The 21,892-nt window shown below is 37.3% G+C and overlaps 3 protein-coding genes across 5 annotated transcripts; all 3 read left to right on the top strand.

Annotated features, from left to right (window-relative positions):
- Positions 1-412: 412 nt before the first annotated feature.
- Positions 413-2,810, top strand: ATOEP16-2 (Mitochondrial import inner membrane translocase subunit Tim17/Tim22/Tim23 family protein). Of its 2 annotated transcripts, none has more exons than XM_059578201.2 (7): positions 413-653; positions 790-841; positions 1,673-1,744; positions 1,829-1,860; positions 1,951-1,984; positions 2,089-2,156; positions 2,433-2,810. In XM_059578201.2, the coding sequence occupies exons 1-7, from the start codon at positions 525-527 to the stop codon at positions 2,574-2,576; spliced, it is 531 nt and encodes a 176-aa protein (XP_059434184.2). In that variant the 5' UTR covers positions 413-524; the 3' UTR covers positions 2,577-2,810. The 2 variants fall into 2 exon arrangements, with proteins under 2 accessions (XP_059434184.2, XP_059434183.2); XM_059578200.2 differs by having other exon boundaries at positions 414-653; positions 1,667-1,744.
- A 1,766-nt stretch (positions 2,811-4,576) lies between these two features.
- On the top strand, positions 4,577-7,119 carry LOC132184683 (uncharacterized). Of its 2 annotated transcripts, none has more exons than XM_059598406.2 (2): positions 4,577-4,658; positions 5,993-7,119. In XM_059598406.2, exon 2 carries the CDS (start codon positions 6,103-6,105, stop codon positions 6,886-6,888), a length of 786 nt encoding a protein of 261 aa, XP_059454389.1. In that variant the 5' UTR covers positions 4,577-4,658; positions 5,993-6,102; the 3' UTR covers positions 6,889-7,119. The 2 variants fall into 2 exon arrangements, with proteins under 2 accessions (XP_059454389.1, XP_059454399.1); XM_059598416.2 differs by lacking the exon at positions 4,577-4,658 and adding an exon at positions 5,603-5,708.
- A 2,842-nt stretch (positions 7,120-9,961) lies between these two features.
- On the top strand, positions 9,962-13,317 carry LOC132190086 (DNA-directed RNA polymerases II, IV and V subunit 9A). The gene is made up of 4 exons (XM_059604970.2): positions 9,962-10,085; positions 10,257-10,332; positions 11,067-11,225; positions 13,127-13,317. Exons 1-4 carry the CDS (start codon positions 10,057-10,059, stop codon positions 13,205-13,207), a joined length of 345 nt encoding a protein of 114 aa, XP_059460953.1. The 5' UTR covers positions 9,962-10,056; the 3' UTR covers positions 13,208-13,317.
- Positions 13,318-21,892: the final 8,575 nt, after the last annotated feature.

The following is a 21,892-nucleotide window of genomic DNA, read 5'->3' as shown; positions in this document are numbered from 1 at the left end:
GAATGAGAATGTGTAGCATTACTTTTGTCAAATAGGATATTGCACTAAAAAAAAAAAAAAACAGAAGAAAAAGAAATGCCTGATGAAGGGGGAAAGAAAAAACTCTCGACTTTTTGGCCCTATGATCGTATAATGCATATAAATATCGTTTTGGGTTTTGATCAATTAAGCAAAATTTTGATTATAAATAAGTAAATAAGTTTCGTTTAGTGTAGATAAAAGGCGAAGCCAAAGAAGAAAGCGATAGTATACTAAATTCCGCGAGGCAACAAAATTGAGGTAGAAATACAACGGACAAGTGGCAAAGTTTGATACCAAAAGGTCGCCACGATGTGGGCATTCTAGTTACCGAAGCAAGACACGTATGGACACGCGAACACGTGTCCTCTTTAACCAACATTTGCTACAATTAATTATGACGATGATCTTCTTCTTCTTCTTCGTCTTCTTCGAGAACTGTAGTGTCAAAGTGTGCGTAATATAATTACAGAGGGTTTGATATTTGGTTTGGGCATTGAAGAAAGATGAGCAAGAGGGACATGGAGACGAGGTCTTTACTTGATGAGCTGCGTAGCTTCGAGAATGGTGCCTTCTTCGACCTTGGCCACCCCCTCCTTAACCGCATCGCTGAGAGCTTCGTCAAAGCCGCTGGGGTACGTAACCTTCCTTTTACTCTCTCTCTCTCTCTCTCTCTATATATATATAAAAAAGAGAACCATGAAGTTCTAAAAGGCTGTGCTGCTGCTTCATATATGATATATATATATATATGTATATATATACATACAGATCGGAGCTATTCAGGCTGTGTCGCGCGAGGCTTATTTTACAGCCATTGAAAGTACGTTCTTTGGTTCTTAATTATTTTATATGGATAATGCATAATGCATAATGGCCGTATTAATTGTACGTGTTTTCCTCTTCCTTAATTATAACATTTTGTACATGTGTATTAATTAGGTAATTAGTTCCCTCGTATGTTTTTTGTTTTTGTTTGGGATCGATGAATGATTTAATTTTATAAGCCAAACTTAACTACTACTACTACTAACCAATTATACTTAGAATAGCAGAATCTATACCCCAACTGCAACATAAGTAACACTATATATGTTGCCCTCTGTACACCCAAATTTCCCTTTTTAAATTAAAGACTCTTGCTTTGACAGAAGAAGAAAGTTTAGCGTCCAGTTTACTTCTATCTCCAACATCAGAATGCAGAAACTTCTTCATTAATTAGCTACATCTCGTAACTTTTAAGAGTTTCCTCCGGCCAACTCCATGTACTATTTCGAGGGATCGGATATTTACATTCCAAATACACCTTCACCCAAGCCACCCAAATAGATCCTGATCTAGCAAGAATACTCCAAATATGCCTCAACATAGAAACATGGTACCAAACCTCTAATCTCTCCAAGCCCCACTTTAGCTCTAGCTACCCCCTCTACCTTACCATTCCATAAAAATCTATTAAACTTTTGTTCAATATCATGAATAACTTTCTTAGGTAAAATAAAGATGCTAGTCCAATAAACTTGGACACTATAAAGCATGCACTAAAGAAATGGAGTTCCCTCGTATGTTTCAATTGCTTATTGCTTATATAATTATATGTAAATTGATATATGCACGCGTGTATTAATATTTGTGGAATATTAATCAGGTGCAGGGCTTGATTCGAGCGGTGGTATGCCACCGGAGATGTCGGGTGCCAAGAAGCATCGCATCCCGGGCCTCAAGGGTACGTACACCACCACCACCACCCACAAATATATATATATATGCATTTGCAGTATGTCTTATGGTTGCTTGTGTGGGTTTGCAGGAGAAACCAACAGGAAATCTCTTGAGGCCATGGTGAGTTTTGAACAATTCAATGGTTTCTTTTTTTTTTTTTTTTAATCATTGCTTTGATTTTAATTATGATCTTGTTGCCATGTTTCTCAGGTGAAGAACACTGGAAAAGAATCCTTACAGTGGGGTAAGCTAGTGTACATGCCTGACCAGATTAACTTTTTTTTATTTCTTTGGGATGAGTTTGCTGCATTGGAAGGACTGGCTGTAATGCTTAGCTTTGTACTGCAGGACTGGCTGCAGGAGTGTTTTCAGGTCTCACGTATGGGCTTAAGGAGGCTCGTGGAGCTCATGATTGGGTAAATCTCCATATATTCCTCATTATAATATGTATCCTCCTACAAAAATAGAGAAACACATTAAAACTTTCAGCACACTACACATTCTCACATTGGAACCCAAAAACAGAACAAAGGAATTTCCCACAACTGGATGGAATTTTGCACTTTGCTCATTGCAGCAAGTCTCATTCTCTCAACAAAATTGACCTCTTCCTATGTATCAGAGCCAAAAGTTCAAATCTTGCCTCTGCCATTTACTTTTCATTTTCATTTGATTGTTAATTTTTGGTGCAGAAAAACAGTGCAGTTGCAGGAGCAGTTACAGGTGTGGCACTGGCGCTTACATCTGAGGACTCTTCCCATGAGCAGATTGTGCAGTGCGCAATTACTGGAGCTGCAATTTCGACTGCTGCAAATCTCCTTACCGGGATATTTTAAGGTGGTGATATGGCACCAGACAAGTTTACAAGTTTACATAGGTTGCCTTCTGTTTAGTTTGATATGATATTGTTTGTAGTTGTCTTCAAATGTTCTGGCTTCGTATTTCCCTTGATCATTATGGTCAAGAAATATAAGCTCTTGGCCCCTTTTGTAGACTCTTTTTTTGGCTGTTCAACGCTGAACAAGAATGCATCTTTATTTCATAAATGTTTCATGTCTTAATGAGCATTTGGGGGAAAATCTGTGAATCTTGAATGTGCATAGTTTCGGTTATTCCTGTTTGGCAATTTGGGTTTAAAAAACCTATTATCAGAAGGTCGCTTTGTTCTTTCTATTGTGCCAGGCATGGAGCTGGTCTCCATGTTGGCAAATGGTCAATTGAAGGAGTTGGGATTCATGGAACGTTCAAAAGCTGCAAAATTCATTCTATTACGTTGATCCAATATCTTGAACAGATTTAAGGCCACCTTTGTTGGCTAACGATTTAATGGAGTGTAAACAAAACTTCTTTGAATCCAAAGAACACCAAAAAATTTGAAACTAGAGAATTACAAAACAGAATTACTAAAGATTATGAGAATAACTTTTATCGGGATTTGGCGCAAACCGACTCTTCTAGGCTCTGAAATTGGGCCATGAAGCCGAGTGGAGTCTAAGGGATTGGCCTCTGCAACTGAGGCCTTTGAGATGAAGATGTAGACAACTTGTGTACAAGATGATCTGTTCATGCATCCAATTTTGGGCATCACCAAAAGATAAGAAAAGGGATTGAATTAAAACCATGCATTTTTTGCTATTTGATTTAAAATCACACTACGGGACCAAATAGAGGGGCTTTAAGATAGGTTCGTGTACTCACAAAGGATCCTTCTTTTTTTTTTTTTTTTTTTTTTTTTAAGGCGGAGAGGGGTGACCAGTGTAATGTTTCTCCTTGGGCGTGACCATCGGGGTTCCCACTCGCTGTGGAATGTTCGGTTTGAACCATAACTACTGCTTGGGAAGGCGAGTTCGTCACGACAGTCTCATCAAAGTGCAAGTTGGTAAAGCCCCTTCTTATAGCATCTGGTTTGCGAATTACTATCGCAAGCGGATTCGAACCCGTGACCACAGGAAGAAAGGAGGGGGGAATTGAATCTTATCCCCTGCTGCTTTACCAACTCAACTACCACTTTAGTGGTACAAAGGATCCTATTTGTTTCCTCAAGCATGACCCTTGTTCTAGTAATGATATAGTGTTAAGAATCATAAGTGGTGATAATTTTGTGGCCTCAAATTTTTTTCCAAAGTGGTTGTGTATACACTAGGAGACAGGGTAAGAGTCTGACTCTTGAAATGAGAATTCTCAATCCTATTATTATTAGCCGATGTTCTGATGTGGCTGGTTTAGTTTATGGCTTAGTTGGATTTGAATGAGCACTTACGGTTCTAATCATCTATGCTTCTCTTGTACGACTCTTATTAGACAAATAGTAATGATATAGTGTTAAGAATCATAAGTGGTGATAATTTTGTGGCCTCAAAATTTTTTTCAAAGTGGTTGTGTATACACTAGGAGACAGGGTAAGAGTTCGACTCTTGAAATGAGAATTCTCAATCCTATTATTATTAGCCGATGTTCTAATGTGGCTGGTTTAGTTTATGGCTTAGTTGGATTTGAATGAGCACTTACGGTTCTAATCATCTATGCTTCTCTTGTACGACTCTTATTAGACAAATAGTCAAATACTAATATGGCCACACTTAAATGAACTAGTTACAATTAGTCTCTCTTGCCTTTTTCGGAATAGAAGATTTTATGGAATTGTGTGTGTGTGTTGGGGGGGGGGGGGGGTGGGGGGAATAATGGATATAAAAGATTTAATGAGAGTGATATTATACAACACGTTGCCACTTCTACTCCTTTCTGATGAAAGAAAGGCTACATGTCGTTTAGTGAAGTTAGAAAACGCCTGTGCTACATATCGTTTTGCGAGTGAGTCGGTTAAAAATGCGTGTCGCTTGACTCGCTTTATATTACTAGACTGAAAGACTTCCTGTTCTCGGTCTCCTTTCAAATCTCTCTCCAAGACAACACAAGGGGTAAGCTTCGCACCTCACCACCCCTTTGAGTTTTCGTTTGATTTCGTGTTCAATTTCTAGGTTTTTTTTTTTTTTTTTTTTTTTCATTTACATTCGAATAATTTTCGTTGCTTTTGAGTCTTTTTATTCGATTTTTTGTTTATTCTTTTATCGGATTTAGTAGTAGCTTCGTTTCTGGAAGGTTTGTTAGAGTAAGAGACTCGAAATCTAGGGCTTGATCTATTCTGGGCTTTGTGACTTGGTTTCTTTAATTCGTAGGGTTTTATCAGATTGGATTATTGTTCGGTTGATTTGATTATAGGGTTTTGGATATGCTTCTGGTCCATTCGATTTGTCAAGGAATTGAGAAATCAGAGGAGATTTACAATGATCTGTTCTTTTTCTGTTGATTTTGTTTCAATAATCAATATAAGTTGGGGAACCTTTATGAATGCTAATCCTTGTAATTGAATTAGGCGCTATCAGTGGCGGAGCCCCGTTAGCATTCGGGGGTGCCGTGTTTTTTTTTTTTTTTTTAAAAAAGAATTCTTTTTTTCTACCCACCGTAACCCACGGCACCCCCAAAACAAAATAATAATAATAATAATAATAATAATAATAAAGCATGTTCTCAGACGACAGACGATTGTCAGTTTTTCTTTCATTTTCCTTTTTTCCTCCCTTTCTCACGCTTTTCTCCCCCTTTCTCTCTCTCTCTCTCTCTCTCTCAGACGCCCCAACTCCAAGCCAAGGTCTGGAGATCTGATATCGGGTGGGTTTTGCATCCTTTGTTCCCTTAAAATTGATTTAGGGTTTATGCATTTAACCTGATTTTTTTTCCCTTGATGAAATAAGAGCACCCAAAAATTGTCTCTTACAAGGTCGTGAGTTAACTTGAACATTTTAGGTTCATGAAGAATATCATTTTGAATCTCTAATTAAATTTTTTTTTTTTAAAAAAATAGTCTATTCTGCAGCACCTGTAACATGAATTGGCTAACTCCGCCACTGGCGCTATGAAGTATATATACGCTCGTGTTTTCGATGGGTTTTGAATTGCTGAAAAGCTTGGTATGTTTTTCTGGTTGTCAATTTGGCATCTGTAATTATTTGTTCAACATGCAGTCGTGTCTGGTTTTACTTGTTGAATTCTTGAATGGGATTTTTTTTTTTTTTTGCTTTTTATTACATATATAATCAAAAGAATTTTGTTCTGAGTGTGTCATGTTGAGTGTGTTTAGCAACATGTGCTTTGTGTTCCTGTCTAATTTTGAGTTGGGAGGTTTCCGACATTGTTTACCTAGAAATGTGAATATTTGAAAAATAGGAATGACTTGTGAAAGTCTTGCATGCAGATTGTAGCAGGATCTGGGTGGTATTGGTATCAAATTAGAGCTTGGGGTATTGCGTTTGTTTGTGAGATTGGAAAATTCTGTATTCTTGTTTAGATATTGAAACATAGAACATGTCTAGTAAGAAGGAAGAGAAAGGCCAGGCTGCGGCTGAAAGAATCAAGGCAGCAACCTTGAGTGCAGCAAAGGGTCTTAGTCGTGCTCAGGCTGAAAGGGCAGCGACTGCTGCAGCCCGAAATGTTAATGCTTATGGGCAGAAGGAGGAAGGACCTAGCAGATGGCAAGAGAAAAGGGAAGCAAAGAGGCAGATGTATCTGAATAGTACTGAGAAGGCTGTGAGATTGGGTGAAAGAAAAGACCTTAAGGCTTCTATGTCTACCGTGAGTGGTGTGGCTTCACAGTGCCAGAAGTGTTTTGAGAGTGGGCATTGGACCTATGAATGCAAAAATGAACGAGTTTACATCTCCCGACCCTCTCGGACCCAGCAGCTCAAGAATCCCAAATTGAGGATGAAGGTGTCAATCTCTTATGATTTAGATAATAATCCAGATGTTAAGGAGGAGAAGGCCGAAAAGAGCTCTAAGAAAAGCAAAAGGAAGCATCGGTCAGATTCTGATTCTGGTAGTGATAGTGAGGCTTCAGTTTTTGAGACTGATAGTGGGGCATCATCAGTTACGGGATCAGATTCTTCTTCAGAGGAAAGTAGTTCGGGCTACAGTTCATCATCTGATTCAGGAGAGGAGAGGCGGAGGCGGAGGAAGAAAAAGAAGCAGAAGAGGGGAAGGCGTAAGAGGTACAGCACATCTTCCGAGTCTTCTGATTCGGACTCGGCTTCAGAGTCTGATTCTGATGATAGGAGCAGTCGCAGGAAGAGCAGGAGGCATGGGCGAAGGCGCTGAAGGATTTCCTCTTAACAGTATGGAGCATTGTATTGCAGTTATATTTGCCTTTTCAATTGTACTCATTTGTCAATAGCCTTGGATCTCTACCAGCTCCAAATATACTCTATGTGTTACTGTGGAGCTTAGTGATGGTTTAATGCATGTTGCAAGTTGGGCCTTCTGAAATAAGCTTAGCAATTGTTTTCTTTCTACTGTTTCGTTTGAGGAAATATATCAGAATTGTCTTTAGTTGCTGTTTGTCATATTGCAATTTTTCTTGTTACATTTTCCATTCTTCTTTAAGCTGATCAAACAAGAAAGCAGGGGTGCCATTAATGATGCAAGTAAATCTTCAGTTTCTTCAAAAGGTCGAGTAAAGCATTGCATTTGATCTTAGCTGGCGTAATTTCTCTGCTTTCAACCTTCTTCCGGTGCTTGCATCATCGTGTCTGAGCTCTTTTATCTATCTTATTGAATACAAGTTTTAAGCTAGCGCTTTGTGCATGCACAACATAAATGTTTTAGATGTTCTTGGACGAGACTAGAATCAATAAATCTGTCGCACTAAAACCATAAATTAATCTGGTACTGCCTAGCGGATCAGTGACAAGAAACGGTTCGTCCAAAGGCCATGGCTATCTTCACTCAAAAAAATTCTAGAACACTTCTATAACTTGTGAGCACTGTGACCTGAATAATTTTATCATACAGTCCTTGGATGTAACCAAACATTGCATATTCCTTTATAAAATAAAAAATAAAAAAAATAAAAAAAGCTATATTTTTATAATATGCTAAGTTATCAATTATTCCATGTATCAATCACTTAATAGTTATGACGTGAATTCATGTGTGCATCTAATTATTCATATCAAACAACTATTTGGACAAATAATTTAACCATAAATATTTAAATTACTTTTTAAGGAAAATGCATTTATGATCCCTGTGATTTAAAATTTTGACAAATAGCTTTCTCAGGTTTGACAAGTGGTTAATTACTTCCTAAGATAAAGCAAAAACAAACAAAAAGAGAAGAAAACCGGAGGGGGTAGTCAAACCACTCTCTTTGGGCAATTGGGAAGTGGCCGAACCACCCCCAATAGCCATGGAAGTGGTTTGGCACCCCTTTAGGCATATGTAGCCAAAACTACCCTCATGTCTATTAGGGATGGTCGAACCATCCCTTTTAAATATATAGAGGGTGGTTGAACTGCTCCAAAGCCATAGGGATGGTTCGGCCGCCCCCAAATGATCATTACTGACTTGGGCTAGTCAATTGTGACGCCTTGAGTATGTATAGACATCTTGATGTTAATGAAAAATATGATATGTGAAGATGTAGGGGTGATCACACCATAATAGGAATGGTCATCCCACACCTAAACATCTCCATGAAATGTGATAACTTTCGTGGAAGTTATAGTTAAAAGAGAAACAATGCATCTCTTCATGAAAAGCTGCATTGCACTCTATAAATAGAGTGGAGATTAGATTAGTCTAACATGATTACTGCATTTCTTATATTTTTTATTCTTCTTTCTCTTTGGTCTTTTATCGGATTTCTACCCTAACCGGAGTAAATCCTTCCATCAATAGATTGTTGAATAATATTCTTACAATATGCATATGTAAAATAGAACATGTGCGCAAGTTGCGAATAAATGAAGCTATGTTTCAGTTAGTGCTCTCATATTATCTTTACAATTTTTAGTTCAATTAAGTTAAAAAAGAAAAGAAAAGTGTATACATTATCTTTACTATGTTGTCATGAAGTAATAGTGATAGCGCCACATGAATAAATGAGTGAGGATCTGTATCCATTGAAATTTTTAGAGGAATTTCAGTTTTTGAAATTACAGATTTAAATTGTTCATTTTTTATCTAAAGGTCATTATTCTGTCATGTGTTTCATTACTAATAAAATAATAAATATTTATTATTTTATTAATAGTGAGACACGTGGTAAAATAATGACCTTTAAATAAAAAATAAGCGACAAGCATTTAAAATTCTAGAAACTAAAATTTCCTAAAAATTTCAATAATTCCCGATCTATACATTTATGATGAGTTGTTATACTACTGGTGGAGGGCGCTCGACCTCCTCTCACTATACCCCTCAACAATTGAAATTTGAAGGACAATCTCTCCTTTTTTTTTTTTTTTTGTTGTTTTTTTGGGAAAAAACTAGAATTTTATAATGAGCTGAGTTATCAATCACTTATGCCATTATCAATCACTTAGTAGTTATGACGTGGTTAACATGTGCATGCAACTTTTTGTGTCAAAAAACTATTTTGAGAGAGAACTTAATCATGAATCTTTAAATTACTTTTTATGAAAACATGCATTTTTATTTTTTAGGTGGTTTGAAATTTTGACAAATGGTTCATTGAGTTTGAAAAGTGATTAATCGCTCATTTGAGTAAATAATCGCTAGAGAAGCTGATGGAATCGTTAATTTGACATGTCAACACCATACACATGTCACATACAATAATAAAAAAAATAAAAATAAAAATTATAATATATATATATATATATATATATATATAAAGAAAAAGAAAAACGAAGGGGATGATCAGCTAATCCCTCTAAAAGCATATTTGAATTGGGGGTGATTCGACTACCTTGATAGGCCATTGAGAAAATGGTTTAGCCATTCTTCAATTGATCAATGGAGTAACTCAAGTGGGAGTGATTGAACCACCCTAAGGCCATGACAATAGTTCGACTATCTTCAAATGGTTAGCATAGGAATAGTAGAACTACCTCAGGCCAGCCAAAGAGAGTAGTCGAACTACCCCTGTTTGGCTAAAGCTAATGGCTTAACTATTCCTCCTTTTTTTTTTTTTTTTTTTTTTTTTTTTTTTGTTTCTTGTTATATATATAAAGCTTACTTTAAATATTAATTAATCACTTTTTAAACCTCAAAAAGTTATTTGTCTAACACCAAAATTTGATGGACTGAAAATGATTTTTTTTTTTTTTTTCCTACTTTTTAACCCACTGCAAACCCCATGATTTTTTTATTTTTTTTTTGCCCTTTGTTTTAGTCACTAGAAAGATGGCCATTACTCTATTTTAGAAGAGTAAAGCAGCGGAGAGAGTGCCCGCCAAAGCAATCCCATTTCTCAGAGTCTCTTTCTGTCTGTCTGTCTCTCTCTCTCTCTCACCTTCCAAGATGAGTACCATGAAATTTTGCCGCGAATGGTCAGTACCCATTACGATCACTATCATCATCGTCGTACAGACATTCTTACATTCTCATTCGTTCACTGAGCATTTGTCTTTCATGCTTCTATTTTACCAAAAAAGGTTTAATTTTTTTGAAACAAAATTTTAATTTTTAATTTTTTTCCCTTTATTTCTTAAATGTTTTAGCAACAACATTCTGTACCCTAAGGAAGATAAGGACCAGAAGATCCTCCTCTACGCGTGCCGCAACTGCGATCACCAGGTCCTCTCTTGCTCTCACTTTTTTTTTTTTTTTGCTTTGTTATTAATTTTTATAAATCAAACCCTAACCCTAAACCTGATTTTGGGTTTCATAAATTGTTCTTATACATGGTTTATTCGATAAAATTTCTTGATTCACTGCTAGACCCATTACAAAACCCTAATTTTACTTCTCTGATTGCTTTTTTTTTGGTTTTGTTTGAGTTTGGTTTTTTTTAATGACTAGGGCTACAGACGCTAATGTTATTCTTAGAATTTTGGGAAAATTTGCACTATCGTGTTGCATTGATTCTGGGGTCCTTGTTGCTTAAATTTAGAAATTTTTCTAAAGGTTAAAATGCTGTGTTAGTTCTCAGTTTACTTAGTTATGAATCTAAATGAACCCAAATTAATTTTTTTTATTATACATAGACATTTTGGCCGTATTCCAAACTCTAGTGAGCCGAACTCTAGTGAGCTTAATTTTACTCTCTAGTTCTTAGTTTTGCTGTTATTCTGTTCTCTGCAATGGAAATGTAATTATTTGGGATAGAAAACATTGTATGGCTACATTTCCTTTTGAAAGTTCGTATGTTTTGGTTCATTAGTAATGAAATAGGCAAGAGCACAGATTTGGGTCATAATGTTAAGGGAGTCAGTTTGCACAGACTGATTTTACTATTGGCTCTATGATTTCTAATAGAAGATTTGATTTTCCTCCTTTTATGTGTTCATTATATATCTAACACGATGCAGGAGGTTGCTGATAACAACTGTGTCTATAGAAATGAGATACATCACGCTGTTGGAGAGCGCACTCAAGTATTACAGGATGTGGCTGCTGATCCAACTCTTCCTCGCACGAAATCCGTTCGATGTGCTCAATGCAACCATGGAGAAGCTGTCTTCTTCCAGGTTAGGTTCCTATCCTATTTAAATTGCTGTGGATATTGCTGCTAGTTACAAAACAATTGTTGACACTGCTGCTTTGGGTTGCTATCATGGCTAGAATCAAATTGTCTGTAATAATTAATGGAATGAGTTAATTTAAATTTAAATATTTATTTTTTTAATTGATATGTGAAGAAGTTGGAACTGAAAGGTATTAAAAGCAATTATATCAGCTTAGGATTAAGCTTAATGGGCCTCATCCACTCCTCTCATTCTTCAAATTACTTTGGAAAAAAAGTTAAAATTATAAAGCAATTGTAGACTTGTCATATGGGGTCACATTCCAAAGATAAAATGCATATATTGACTCCTCAATGTATGGTTGTAATCTTTTAATTTTTCCTACAAACTTAGAATTGCAAAACCAAAGAGAACCGTACAGTATATTCTTAAAAAAGGGAAACACGAACCCACAGTTATAAGCACTTGATGGAGCATCAGTGCAATGATTACGATGATGTCGTAGGAAATCATGGCTCGAATTCTTGGAGCTGTGTAATTTGTTAATAATTTTATCTCCTTGATATGCAAAGTTCTAAACGGGTGATTGTATTCTTAAGCATAATGCATGTACTGAGTATGATTTTAAAAAGTAATAGTAGTTGAAGTTACATTTAAATTACATAGAAACCATAATGTAGCTGCTGCTCTTTGGCTTATGGTAGATGATAAACCACGCAAGTCTGTTTTTATGTTTTTTGTGCTCAAAACATGAGTGACTAGTAAGCGGGTTGCTAGGGGTACTACAAGTTTCCTACAAATTGACGTGGCAATCCATAAGATGTACAACCTGAGCATTTTCCAACTAGTAATGCAAGGGGTTCTCTTGAAATATAAGATATGCTGCCGAGATAAATTGAAGTGGTTTATTACAACATTTTCAAGTGTCTACTTTGTGCAAACAATGTCAACTTACTGACTCAGAAAAGAAAAAAAAAATCTACTTACTGATTTCTGTTTAGTTATTGAAGACTAGCTTTCTCTGTCATTCTCTGTCATTGTGTAATGGTAGGCTAACAAAATTGGAAGAACTAAGCCTCTATCATGAATGTCATCATCATTTTCACCTCCATTTAGTTTCACATCCTTTCCGTTTCTTACTATTTACTTACAGTTTTTTCTGTTAATGAGATACTTTAAATGATGTGCACTAAATCACTTTTTTGTTCTTTCTCTTTAAGTCTGCATGTTTCTTAATTAAAAATCAATTTTGTAATACTGGAACATATAAGTTACAAGTAGCATGAGATTTTTTTCACGTGTCATATTCAACTTTTGGTATAGCAGCTTTACAAAAGTCTGGCATGTGAGAAGTCATTATAATTATAATCAGCTGATATTCCTCTAGATGAGCCAATCTTGTAGCACTGCTTTGCAGTTAAATGTTGTTTTGGGGCAATGAATGGCATAGTTTATTAGAGCTGTAAATGAACCAAGTTGTTCATGAACCGCGTGGGATGAGCTCCACAGGTTTGTCAAGAGGCCTGGTTAGGGAATTGAGAATAAAATTCTACACAATCTGTGGTTAATTTGTGTTCATCACATATTTGTTCAAAGTTTAGCTGCTTATCAATGAATGTGTTATATGTAAATACCTGCTCAAACCATCTCTTTTAGGTCATTGACCACCCCTAATAGTTGAATCAGGGAAGCCTGAGCTCCAGCTTGAGCTGAGGTAAACATCCCTAGATTTAGTTAATTGCTCAATATTGATAGTAGCCTTTTATGAAATGTCCATGTATTGACCCTCACTCCAGCTTCGTTTTTAGCAGTTTATATATGTTGGGCAATCCCTTGGTTAAGTTTATGATGAGTGAATTTTTGAACTGCTTCCAATTTTGTAAACCTTTTGAAATTATGTGCAGGCAACTGCTAGAGGGGAAGAGGGTATGACGCTGTTTTTCGTCTGCTGCAACCCAAACTGTGGCTATCGGTGGAGAGATTGATAATCAAACTAAGTTCTGATGTAATCTTGTGAGCTTTTCTTCACTAGCTTGGAAATAGTGTAAGACTTTTGTGATAATAGAATTTTCTTAAGGAGTTTAGAAGACTTTCATTACTGATCCATTGACATTCATTCATGTTAACTTTTTTTCTTTTTCTTTCCCCAGTAAGATAACCATAACCTTAAAAAGAAAATAAAACTATAGGATGGGGTGGGGGACCTAACAAACACCCACAAGTCATTATATTGCAAGAAATTAAAGCTAAAATAAATATGAAAGTGGATTCAAATGGATTCAGTCAATCATGACCAAAAGAATGAGGAAGATGCTTAGATGGTGGTATGTGATGCAATTGGATGGAAGGACCGCTGAAAATTAGTATACACTGACGATGATTGCCGATGAAAATTACATTTTGTGCATCCTTGGACAATAGAGCATACATTGTGACTACTCACAAAAAAGAGAATCATTTCTCCTTTATTATGGAAGGAGATGAGAATAAGCTCTTGAAGGGAGTTGTATGACATTATCATTTATTATTACATCTTATGATTTCAGCCCATCAATAATTTATTACAACTTCAAACCACTCCAAACATTGCAATAACCAATCATTTATCACATCATTCTTTTAATCATCTTTCTTGCAAATTTATGGTTGGATTTGCGAAACCTACGTGAGGATCCTACAAATTTAAGAATTCAACTTTTATTATACGGAGATGGGTGAAAAATGAGATGAAGAAAGATATAGGGTTTCTATTTTTTAACATTTCCCCGCCCTTAAAACACAAGTTTGTCCTGAAGGTTGATTATTCATGAAACATGTCTCCAATCGCATCCACAATCCCATAGCGGGCATTGTGTCTTCATTAAATGTAGTACCTTAGGAATGAAGCGTGATAGAAGATGAATAAAATGGTATTTTTCAATATTTCTCATTTAACTAGGAAAACCTCAGAAAAATTTGGAATCAACGTTAACCTAGGCGTATCGTGGCCATTCATAATTTGGAGCAAGCACTTCGTTGTAGTCATTGGACTTTTTTGTATCAATTCATTTCCCATAAGGTCTTGCCAAATCAAATCATAACTAACTGCTTCATCAGATTGTAGAGATGGTATCTCAGCTTCTTTATCCATTTTGTACTCTTCACCCATTAGCAATTTATCTTCCTTGTCCATAAGTGGATGCATGGTTTTCCTCAATATTAAAACAATTATCACTATTGGGGACATCTATAAATGTGGATGAGACCAACTCAGAATTTTTTACCTTCTGTCACGATTGACTTCCCTTGCATGCCAGTAGTTGTGCAAGGTCATTTTTTTTTTTTTTGAAATGGGGAAAAGGTTACAAGAGGGAATCTTTTCTACTCTTAATTCGTAAGGAAGAGAGAATGATTGATCCTATGAGAATGCTTCCAAACACTAGGTGGGAAGCAGCCCATTAAGCCAAACAATATGCTCTATAGTTAGCACTCGTAAAAACTTTTTTAGCCTTCCAACTATAAAAAGAAAGCAAATACAGGGAAATGCCATAAACAACATTAGAAAAATTCAAACCCGCAAACAGCTGAGGTTGTTGAATAGTAAGGACTACATTGAGGGCTTGATGTAAAAGATGAAATGCCTTTGCCCATTGGTTTATCGCATATGCTGATTATTTGGCTAGTTGCGGCACCATGTCTCTCCTCTTATTTCCTTGCAAACAAAATAACAACTCTCATGGTTCGGGGTTGATAGGTTTTAATTTCACGTCGAATGTCCAAGCGAAGACCCTTGATAAATCTATCTAACAGCCATCTTTTGGTCCAATTATGAGTGAAATCCGATAATTGCTCAAAACGACTCAAGTATTTTTCAACTGTTGATGTTTGCCAAATTTTTGTCAACTCAACATCAATGTTTTCAAACTTGGAATAGCCAAATCGAAGAGTTTCAATATATTATTGCTCTCGTCATGATCGTTTTTTCAAATAATTTAGACTTTCAATTGACTCATAATTAATCTCTCGCTTGACTTGTTTGATGGACGATTCAATTCTTTTAGTTGCTTGACAAATTTTAACCCAAATGGTGACTCAAGTGAAGTAATTTCCTTCCTTTTTATTTTTATTTTTTTATTTTTGAATTTTTAAATATTAATTTTTTCTTTTGGTTAAATTCACTTTACCCCCCCTGAAGTTTCAGGAGTTTTTAAATTCGAACCTCATTGTTTAAAAATTGGCAATGTACCCCCCTAATGTTTCAAAAATTTTCAATTCAGACAATCCATTACTAATTTTCGTTTAATTGGACTGAAATCATCCCATATGTGTCTCACGTGGGAATTTGATATCCTCTATTCTAATTTTGCCTCATTAAAACCTATGAAATTACATAATTATTCTCAATTTCATAAGTTTTAATGAGGGCAAAATTGGAATAGAGGGTATCAAAATCTCACGTGAGACGCACGTGGGATGATTTCCGTCCAATTAGATGAAAATTAGTAACGGAGGGTTTGAATTCAAAATTTTTGAAACATTAGGGGGGTACATTGCCAATTTTTAAACATTGGAGTTTGAATTGAAAAACACCTAAAACTTCAGAGGGGGTAAAATGAATTTTTTTTTTTTTGCATTCACAAAGATGAGACCACAGTAATTGTGTAACCAAACAATGCAACTCTAACACCCAAACAAGTATAATATAATTCCTAAACTGAAATAGGTCTATTCTTGAACCGGAATAAGCATAAAATTCAAACCTGCATGAAAATTAAGCACAGCCAAACGCCCCATTTTCTTCTCCAAACAACCCACGTTCAGATTTCAACCCAACACATTCAAATTGCAACCCATTGCAGTTCGAACTCCATATTACTACATGCATTAAGAAAATGATTGATAATGCCTATGTTGTTGATCTTCTAGAGAATTTGGTCATTTCCTCAACATTTAATGTAGCGGACATATTTGAATATTTTCCACTTAAGGATTCTGGTTCTAACTCGAGGACAAGTTGTTTCTAAGAAGGGGAGACAGATGTAGGACAGCCGGATGAGATTTCCTTTCTCACCCGAACATCTACACTACCGGGTGAAAAAGGAAATTTCACCTGGGAATCTACATTACTGGGTGAGATTTCCTCTCTGACCCGGACATATACACTACCGAGTGAGAAGGGAAATTTCACCGGGAATCTACATTGCCGGGTGAGATTTTCTCTTTCACCCAGGCACCTCATAAACCAGGCTCAACGAGTTTGATCCGAGACAACTTGTTTCCCGGGCATAACACCTCCGAATCACATGACACCTTACAGAACTTGCCAAGCGCCGAAAGAATAATGTCACGATAAGGAAGGCCACAAAGAATGAGAATATTTTCAGAGCTAGGAAGCCGCAAAGTTGAAGGCCGCAATTTATGTCTAAACCGGACAATATCAAGTGTAGAGGAATAATCAGAGCCACAAAGCACATGTTAGATCTGTCAACCGAATGGGAGTCTATTTTGGGCCAATTATGTTAAGGCCGTAATTTTAGGATAAAATAATTTAGATTATTTTATTATGCTTTTTTTTGTTAGATAGAATATTTTTATTGCTTTTCTTTTCCTATAAATAGGAATGAGTCTGTAACATTTTCAATACAATCCCAACTTTTATCAATCAAATATATCTGAGAATTCTCTCAACTTTTCTCTGCCGAGAACTTACCCTACAATCTGTGGATTGTGTTGTGTCAAGCGAATTGAGCGCTATTATCAGGTTAGGAGACGCAGAAGCTCCTAACCATTTGGTTACCAAGTCTTCTGCTACGTCAGTTGGTATCAGAGCAAGCATTATCCTGATCATGACTAATCAGCGCATCGGTGACAACCCCCTTAACGACGCAGTTCGTCATAAGGAGGCTCCTACTAGAGCCAAATTTCAGACTCTTCAACAGTCCGTGCAACAGATGCAGGAGGCCTCAGAGCGTTTGGAGGCCAGCTTCAATCAAGCTCGTCGGGATCAAGCCCAAGGAGATGACAGGATCCGAGTAAGGGCCATCCATCGCCCTCCACCAATTGATCAACCCCAACCCTTTGACGGCAGGGCTCACGGTGCAGGGCTAGGAGGAGGCAGACATAGAGGTGGCAGAGGTGGAGTTGGCTACGGAGTTTACCGGCCCAGAGATGCTGGCTTTATGAGGAATGCTACCAACCGTGAAGATGTTTATGGTGAACCACCAAGGCATCAACACTACGGCAGGGAGGAATCCAGGGAGTACCATATGAAGATTGATCTACCCTCATTTGATGGTCATCTTCACATTGAAGATTTCCTTGATTGGATCATGGAGGTAGAAATATTCTTTCAATAAATGAGTATTCTAGAGGAAAGAAATGTGAAGTTAGTGGCTTACAAGTTCAAGGGTGGAGCCTCAGCTTGGTGGGAACGGTTGTAGCTCTCCCGTTTTAGGGAAGGCAAAGGACCCGTGACATCTTGGCTTAAGATGAAACGGCTACTCAATGGCTGGTTCCTACCACCAGATTTCGAGCAACGGTTATTCCAACAATACCAGGAGTGCCAGCAAGGAGCTCGCACAGTCCAGGCATATGTCGATGATTTCTATTGACTATTTGCCTAGAACGATTTGATGGAAATTGAAGCCCAGCAAGTGGCTCAATTTATTGGAGGATTGCGCTTGCCAATCCAAGACAAGGTGTCCATGCAGCATGTCTTCACACTCACTGAAGCTGTTAGTTTGGCCACCCGTGCAGAGAAGCAGTTGGAGCGGACCCGAGCTTCAACTTAGGAGCGGAACCCAGTCAATCTAGGGAGATCCACGGAGAATCGAGGAAAACAGCCTGTGGTCCCCATCGGGACTACTTTTCAACCTACTGTACCCGGAGGAAGGGTAATCAGAGGCAGCAGCGGTCAAAAACAACTGGTGGCTGTTCCACCTCACAACAATCCTTATGTGAGACCCAAACCAAAAAAGTGTTTTAGTTGCAACCAACTAGGGCATCAATCTAATCAATGTCCGAGAAGGGAAATGGTGAACCTTGTTGAAACCGGAACCTGAGAAGAAGCTGAGGATTACGAGGAGGAAGAAACCGAGAATGATGAGCTCGGATATGAAGCCACAGAAGCTTTTACAAATGAAGGTGTCTTACTGTCGCAGTCCTTGGTGATCCAGCGGGTACTCTTAGTTCCAGAACAAGAAGAGCAAGCTCAAAGACACAAGATTTTCCGCACTCGTTGCACGGTCAACCAACGAGTATGTGATGTCATCATTGATGGAGGCAGTGGAGAAAATATAGTGTCTAAAGTGATGGTTGCGAAGTTAGGCTTCACTACCAAGAGACACCCGGCACCATACAAGATCGGATGGATCAAGCGGGGCACAGAGACACTTGTTACCAAGCGATGCCATTTCATGTTCTCAATCGGTAAACACTATTCCGACTCAATTCTTTGTGATGTCGTTGAAACGGATGCTTGTCATATTATCTTGGGAAGGCCATGGCAATATGACGTGGATGCCCAACATAAAGGCTGGGACAACAATTACATTGTTTTCCGTGATGACCAGAAAATCATCCTCCAACCGTTGAAGGAAGACCCGGATGTAGTCCCAACTCAGGTCAAGAAGCAGCCTATTTTGGTGACAAAAGCAGCTGAGCTTTTAGAAGAAGTCAAGGATGGCCGGAAAATACTTGCCTTAGTACCCGAAGAACCAACCCTTTCGACTGAACCAGCTATTCCTGAGCTAGTGCATAGATTTTTTGAAGCCTTTCAGGACATCACTCTAGAGGAGATGCCAGAAGGACTTCCGCCCATGCGGGACATCCAACACTGCATTGATTTAGTGCTAGGAGCTAGTCTTCCGAACCTTCCACACTACTGGATGAGTCCTAAGGAGAATGAGATCTTGCAGGGGCAAGTAGAGGAGCTCATGAGGAAGGGGCACTTGCGGGAGAGCATGAGTCCATGCGCGGTACTGGCCTTATTAGTACCAAAGAAAGATGGGAGCTGGAGGATGTGCGTGGACAGCCGAGCAATCAACAAGATCAAAGTGAAGTATCGGTTTCCTTTCCCCTGGATAGGTGATATGTTTGATATGTTGTCCAAAGCAAGGATTACAAAGATAGATCTGAGGAGTGGGTATCATCAGATCCGAATCAAAACCGGAGATGAATGGAAGACTGCATTCAAAACCAAGGAAGGACTCTATGAATGGAAGGTGATGCCATTCGAACTTACCAATGCATCCATTACATTCATGCGGTTAATGCCCCAGGTACTTAAGCCTTTAATCGGAAAATTTGTTGTGATTTATTTCGATGATATTCTTGTGTATAGTCGCAATCCGGAGGAGCACTTAAGCCACGTAAGGGAAGTCATGGAGACCCTGCGTGCAAACAATTTGTTCATTCACTTTGATCTTGTTGATTGCCAAGCTGTCCACGCACATCCTCCTGCTCCCATCTTTCTTTGGTACTAATAAGGCCGGTACCGCGCATGGACTCATGCTCTCCCGCAAGTAGGGCTGTAAATGAGCTGAGTCGAGTCGAGCTTTGCCAATACTGGGTCGGCTCATTAGAGGGGGAAAATAATCGAGCCGGTCTCGAGCTCGAGCCGAGCTAGAAACCCATTGCCCGAACTCGGCTCATTGGAAAATACATTGGTTCAGGATTGAGCTTGGGCTCACTAGAATGGGAAATTCGAGCCGAGTCGGGTACTCGAGTGGCTCGACTCGGCTCGAGCTCGGAAATGATGAGTTAATTTCTTTCCAGTTTATCGAGCCTGAGCCCAAGCCCGAGCCCGGTTAACGGGTCAGACGAGCCTTAAATGTGTGGCTTGGCTCGTTTAAGGCTCGTTTTATGATCCAGTTTATCGAGCCCGAGCCTGGTTTAAGGGTCAAACGAGCCTTAAAATGTGTGGCCCAGCCCATTTAAGGCTCATTTAATGGTTAAAAAAGAATTAAAAATTCAAATCACTGAACAAAAACACAAAATTCATCATAAAAATTCAATATAATTGTATGATTGTATCTACATCAGCAAGCAGCCATATGACAAACTACAAGCAAATTGGAAATGAACATAAAAAAGATTACAAAGCAAATTCTAAATGAACCTATAATAGAGATTACAAGCAAACTCAAAATGTACCTAAAATAGAGATTACAAGGAAACTCAAAATGAACATAAAATAGAGAATGCAAGCAAACTCAAAATGATTCTACAATAAAGATTACAAGCAAAAAAGAAAAATGAACCTATAACAGAGATTACAAGGAAACTCAAAATGAACCAATAATAGAGATTACAAGCAAACTCAAAATGAACCTATATTAGAGATTACAAGCAAACTCAAAATGAACCTATAATAGAGATTACAAGCAAATTCAAAATGAACATAAACAGCAAGATTACTTAAAACAAGATACATCAATTTTGGTTCCCAGTTGCAGACTTGCAGTTGCCACAATCTGGCTCTCTGAATCTCTGTATTCAATGATTTAAAATTAGTTAAATGATTCACATGAACAAGTTAATATAATCAAATTCAGAAAGAGATAAAAGATTATAGACTAATAACAAAAATACAACAAAATTACACAGCCCTAGTTGGCACATGCCCACACAGACAGTCACTGCATTCAATGAAAAAAAAAAATTGTTACATGTTTTTAACTCCCTTGCAAGTTGTCAAGGGAGAATTATCACTTAAGATTATGCAAATGGACATTTTAATGATTGTTCAAAAACCAGATCTGCAAAAACAATGGGAGGGCAGAATGAACACAAGTTGATGCATGATATAGGCTAATAGGTTACAAGCAAACTCAAAATGAACCTATAATAAAGATTACACACAATTAAAACAGGTTGTCCAAATGCCCAATATTCCAAGTTCCAACAAAGCTAGCAAAGGTATAAAAATTAAAACAGGTTATCCAAATGTCCAATATTCCAAGTTCCAACAAAGCTAGCAAATGTAAAAAAATTAAAACAGGTTATCAAAATGTCCAATATTCCAAGTTCCACCAAAGCTAGCAATGGTATAACAATTATTACAGAACATGACATCAAAATCTAATGTTGACATTCAAATTACATATTTAATAAGCAAATGAAAGCAGTAAACAGATTCCTTCACAGAAATGAGAAAACAGCATTCATAGCAAATTTGACAATTCCACTTCCAACATTTTCCCCAAACACAAAAACAAAGTTAATAAGGTGAAATTATAAGTAAAAAAGAGCTTGGAAAATGGAAATAAATAAAACAACAGAATCATAAAGAACTTGCATTCAATAATTTAAAACTAGTTACATGAACAAGTTAATATAATCAAATTCAAACAGAGAGAAAATATTACGCCAATGAGAAATATGCACCTAAATTACATAGCCCTAGTTGCCACTGTCCCACACAGACAGTCACTGCATTCAATGAAAAAAAAATTATTAGAAGTTTTTAACTCCCTTGCAACATGTCAATGGAGAATTATCACTTAAGATTATGCAAATTGACATTTTAATAATTGTTCAAAAATCAGATCTGCAAAAACAATGGGAGGGCAGAATGAACACAAGTTGATATATGATATAGGCTAATATATTACAAGCAAACTCAAAATGAACCTATAATAAAGATTACACAATTAAAACAGGTTGTCCAAATGTCCAATATTCCAAGTTCC

The sequence above is a fragment of the Corylus avellana genome, chromosome 2 (assembly GCF_965113065.1).
Source record: "Corylus avellana chromosome 2, dhCorAvel1.hap1.2, whole genome shotgun sequence".
In the NCBI taxonomy this organism is placed as follows: Eukaryota; Viridiplantae; Streptophyta; class Magnoliopsida; order Fagales; family Betulaceae; genus Corylus; species Corylus avellana.
This window is presented reverse-complemented; position numbering and strand designations above follow the sequence as displayed.

Bases quoted from the DNA above. Each gene is read 5' to 3' on its own strand.
- LOC132184683 (XM_059598406.2), top strand. From the start codon at position 6,103: ATGTCTAGTAAGAAGGAAGAGAAAGGCCAGGCTGCGGCTGAAAGAATC.
- ATOEP16-2 (XM_059578200.2), top strand. From the start codon at position 525: ATGAGCAAGAGGGACATGGAGACGAGGTCTTTACTTGATGAGCTGCGT. The intron at 842-1,666 runs GTACGTTCTTTG...AATATTAATCAG, and splicing joins TTATTTTACAGCCATTGAAA to GTGCAGGGCTTGATTCGAGC. The intron at 2,157-2,432 runs GTAAATCTCCAT...TTTTTGGTGCAG, and splicing joins CTCGTGGAGCTCATGATTGG to AAAAACAGTGCAGTTGCAGG.
- LOC132190086 (XM_059604970.2), top strand. From the start codon at position 10,057: ATGAGTACCATGAAATTTTGCCGCGAATG. The intron at 10,086-10,256 runs GTCAGTACCCAT...TAAATGTTTTAG, and splicing joins ATGAAATTTTGCCGCGAATG to CAACAACATTCTGTACCCTA. The intron at 11,226-13,126 runs GTTAGGTTCCTA...AATTATGTGCAG, and splicing joins GAGAAGCTGTCTTCTTCCAG to GCAACTGCTAGAGGGGAAGA.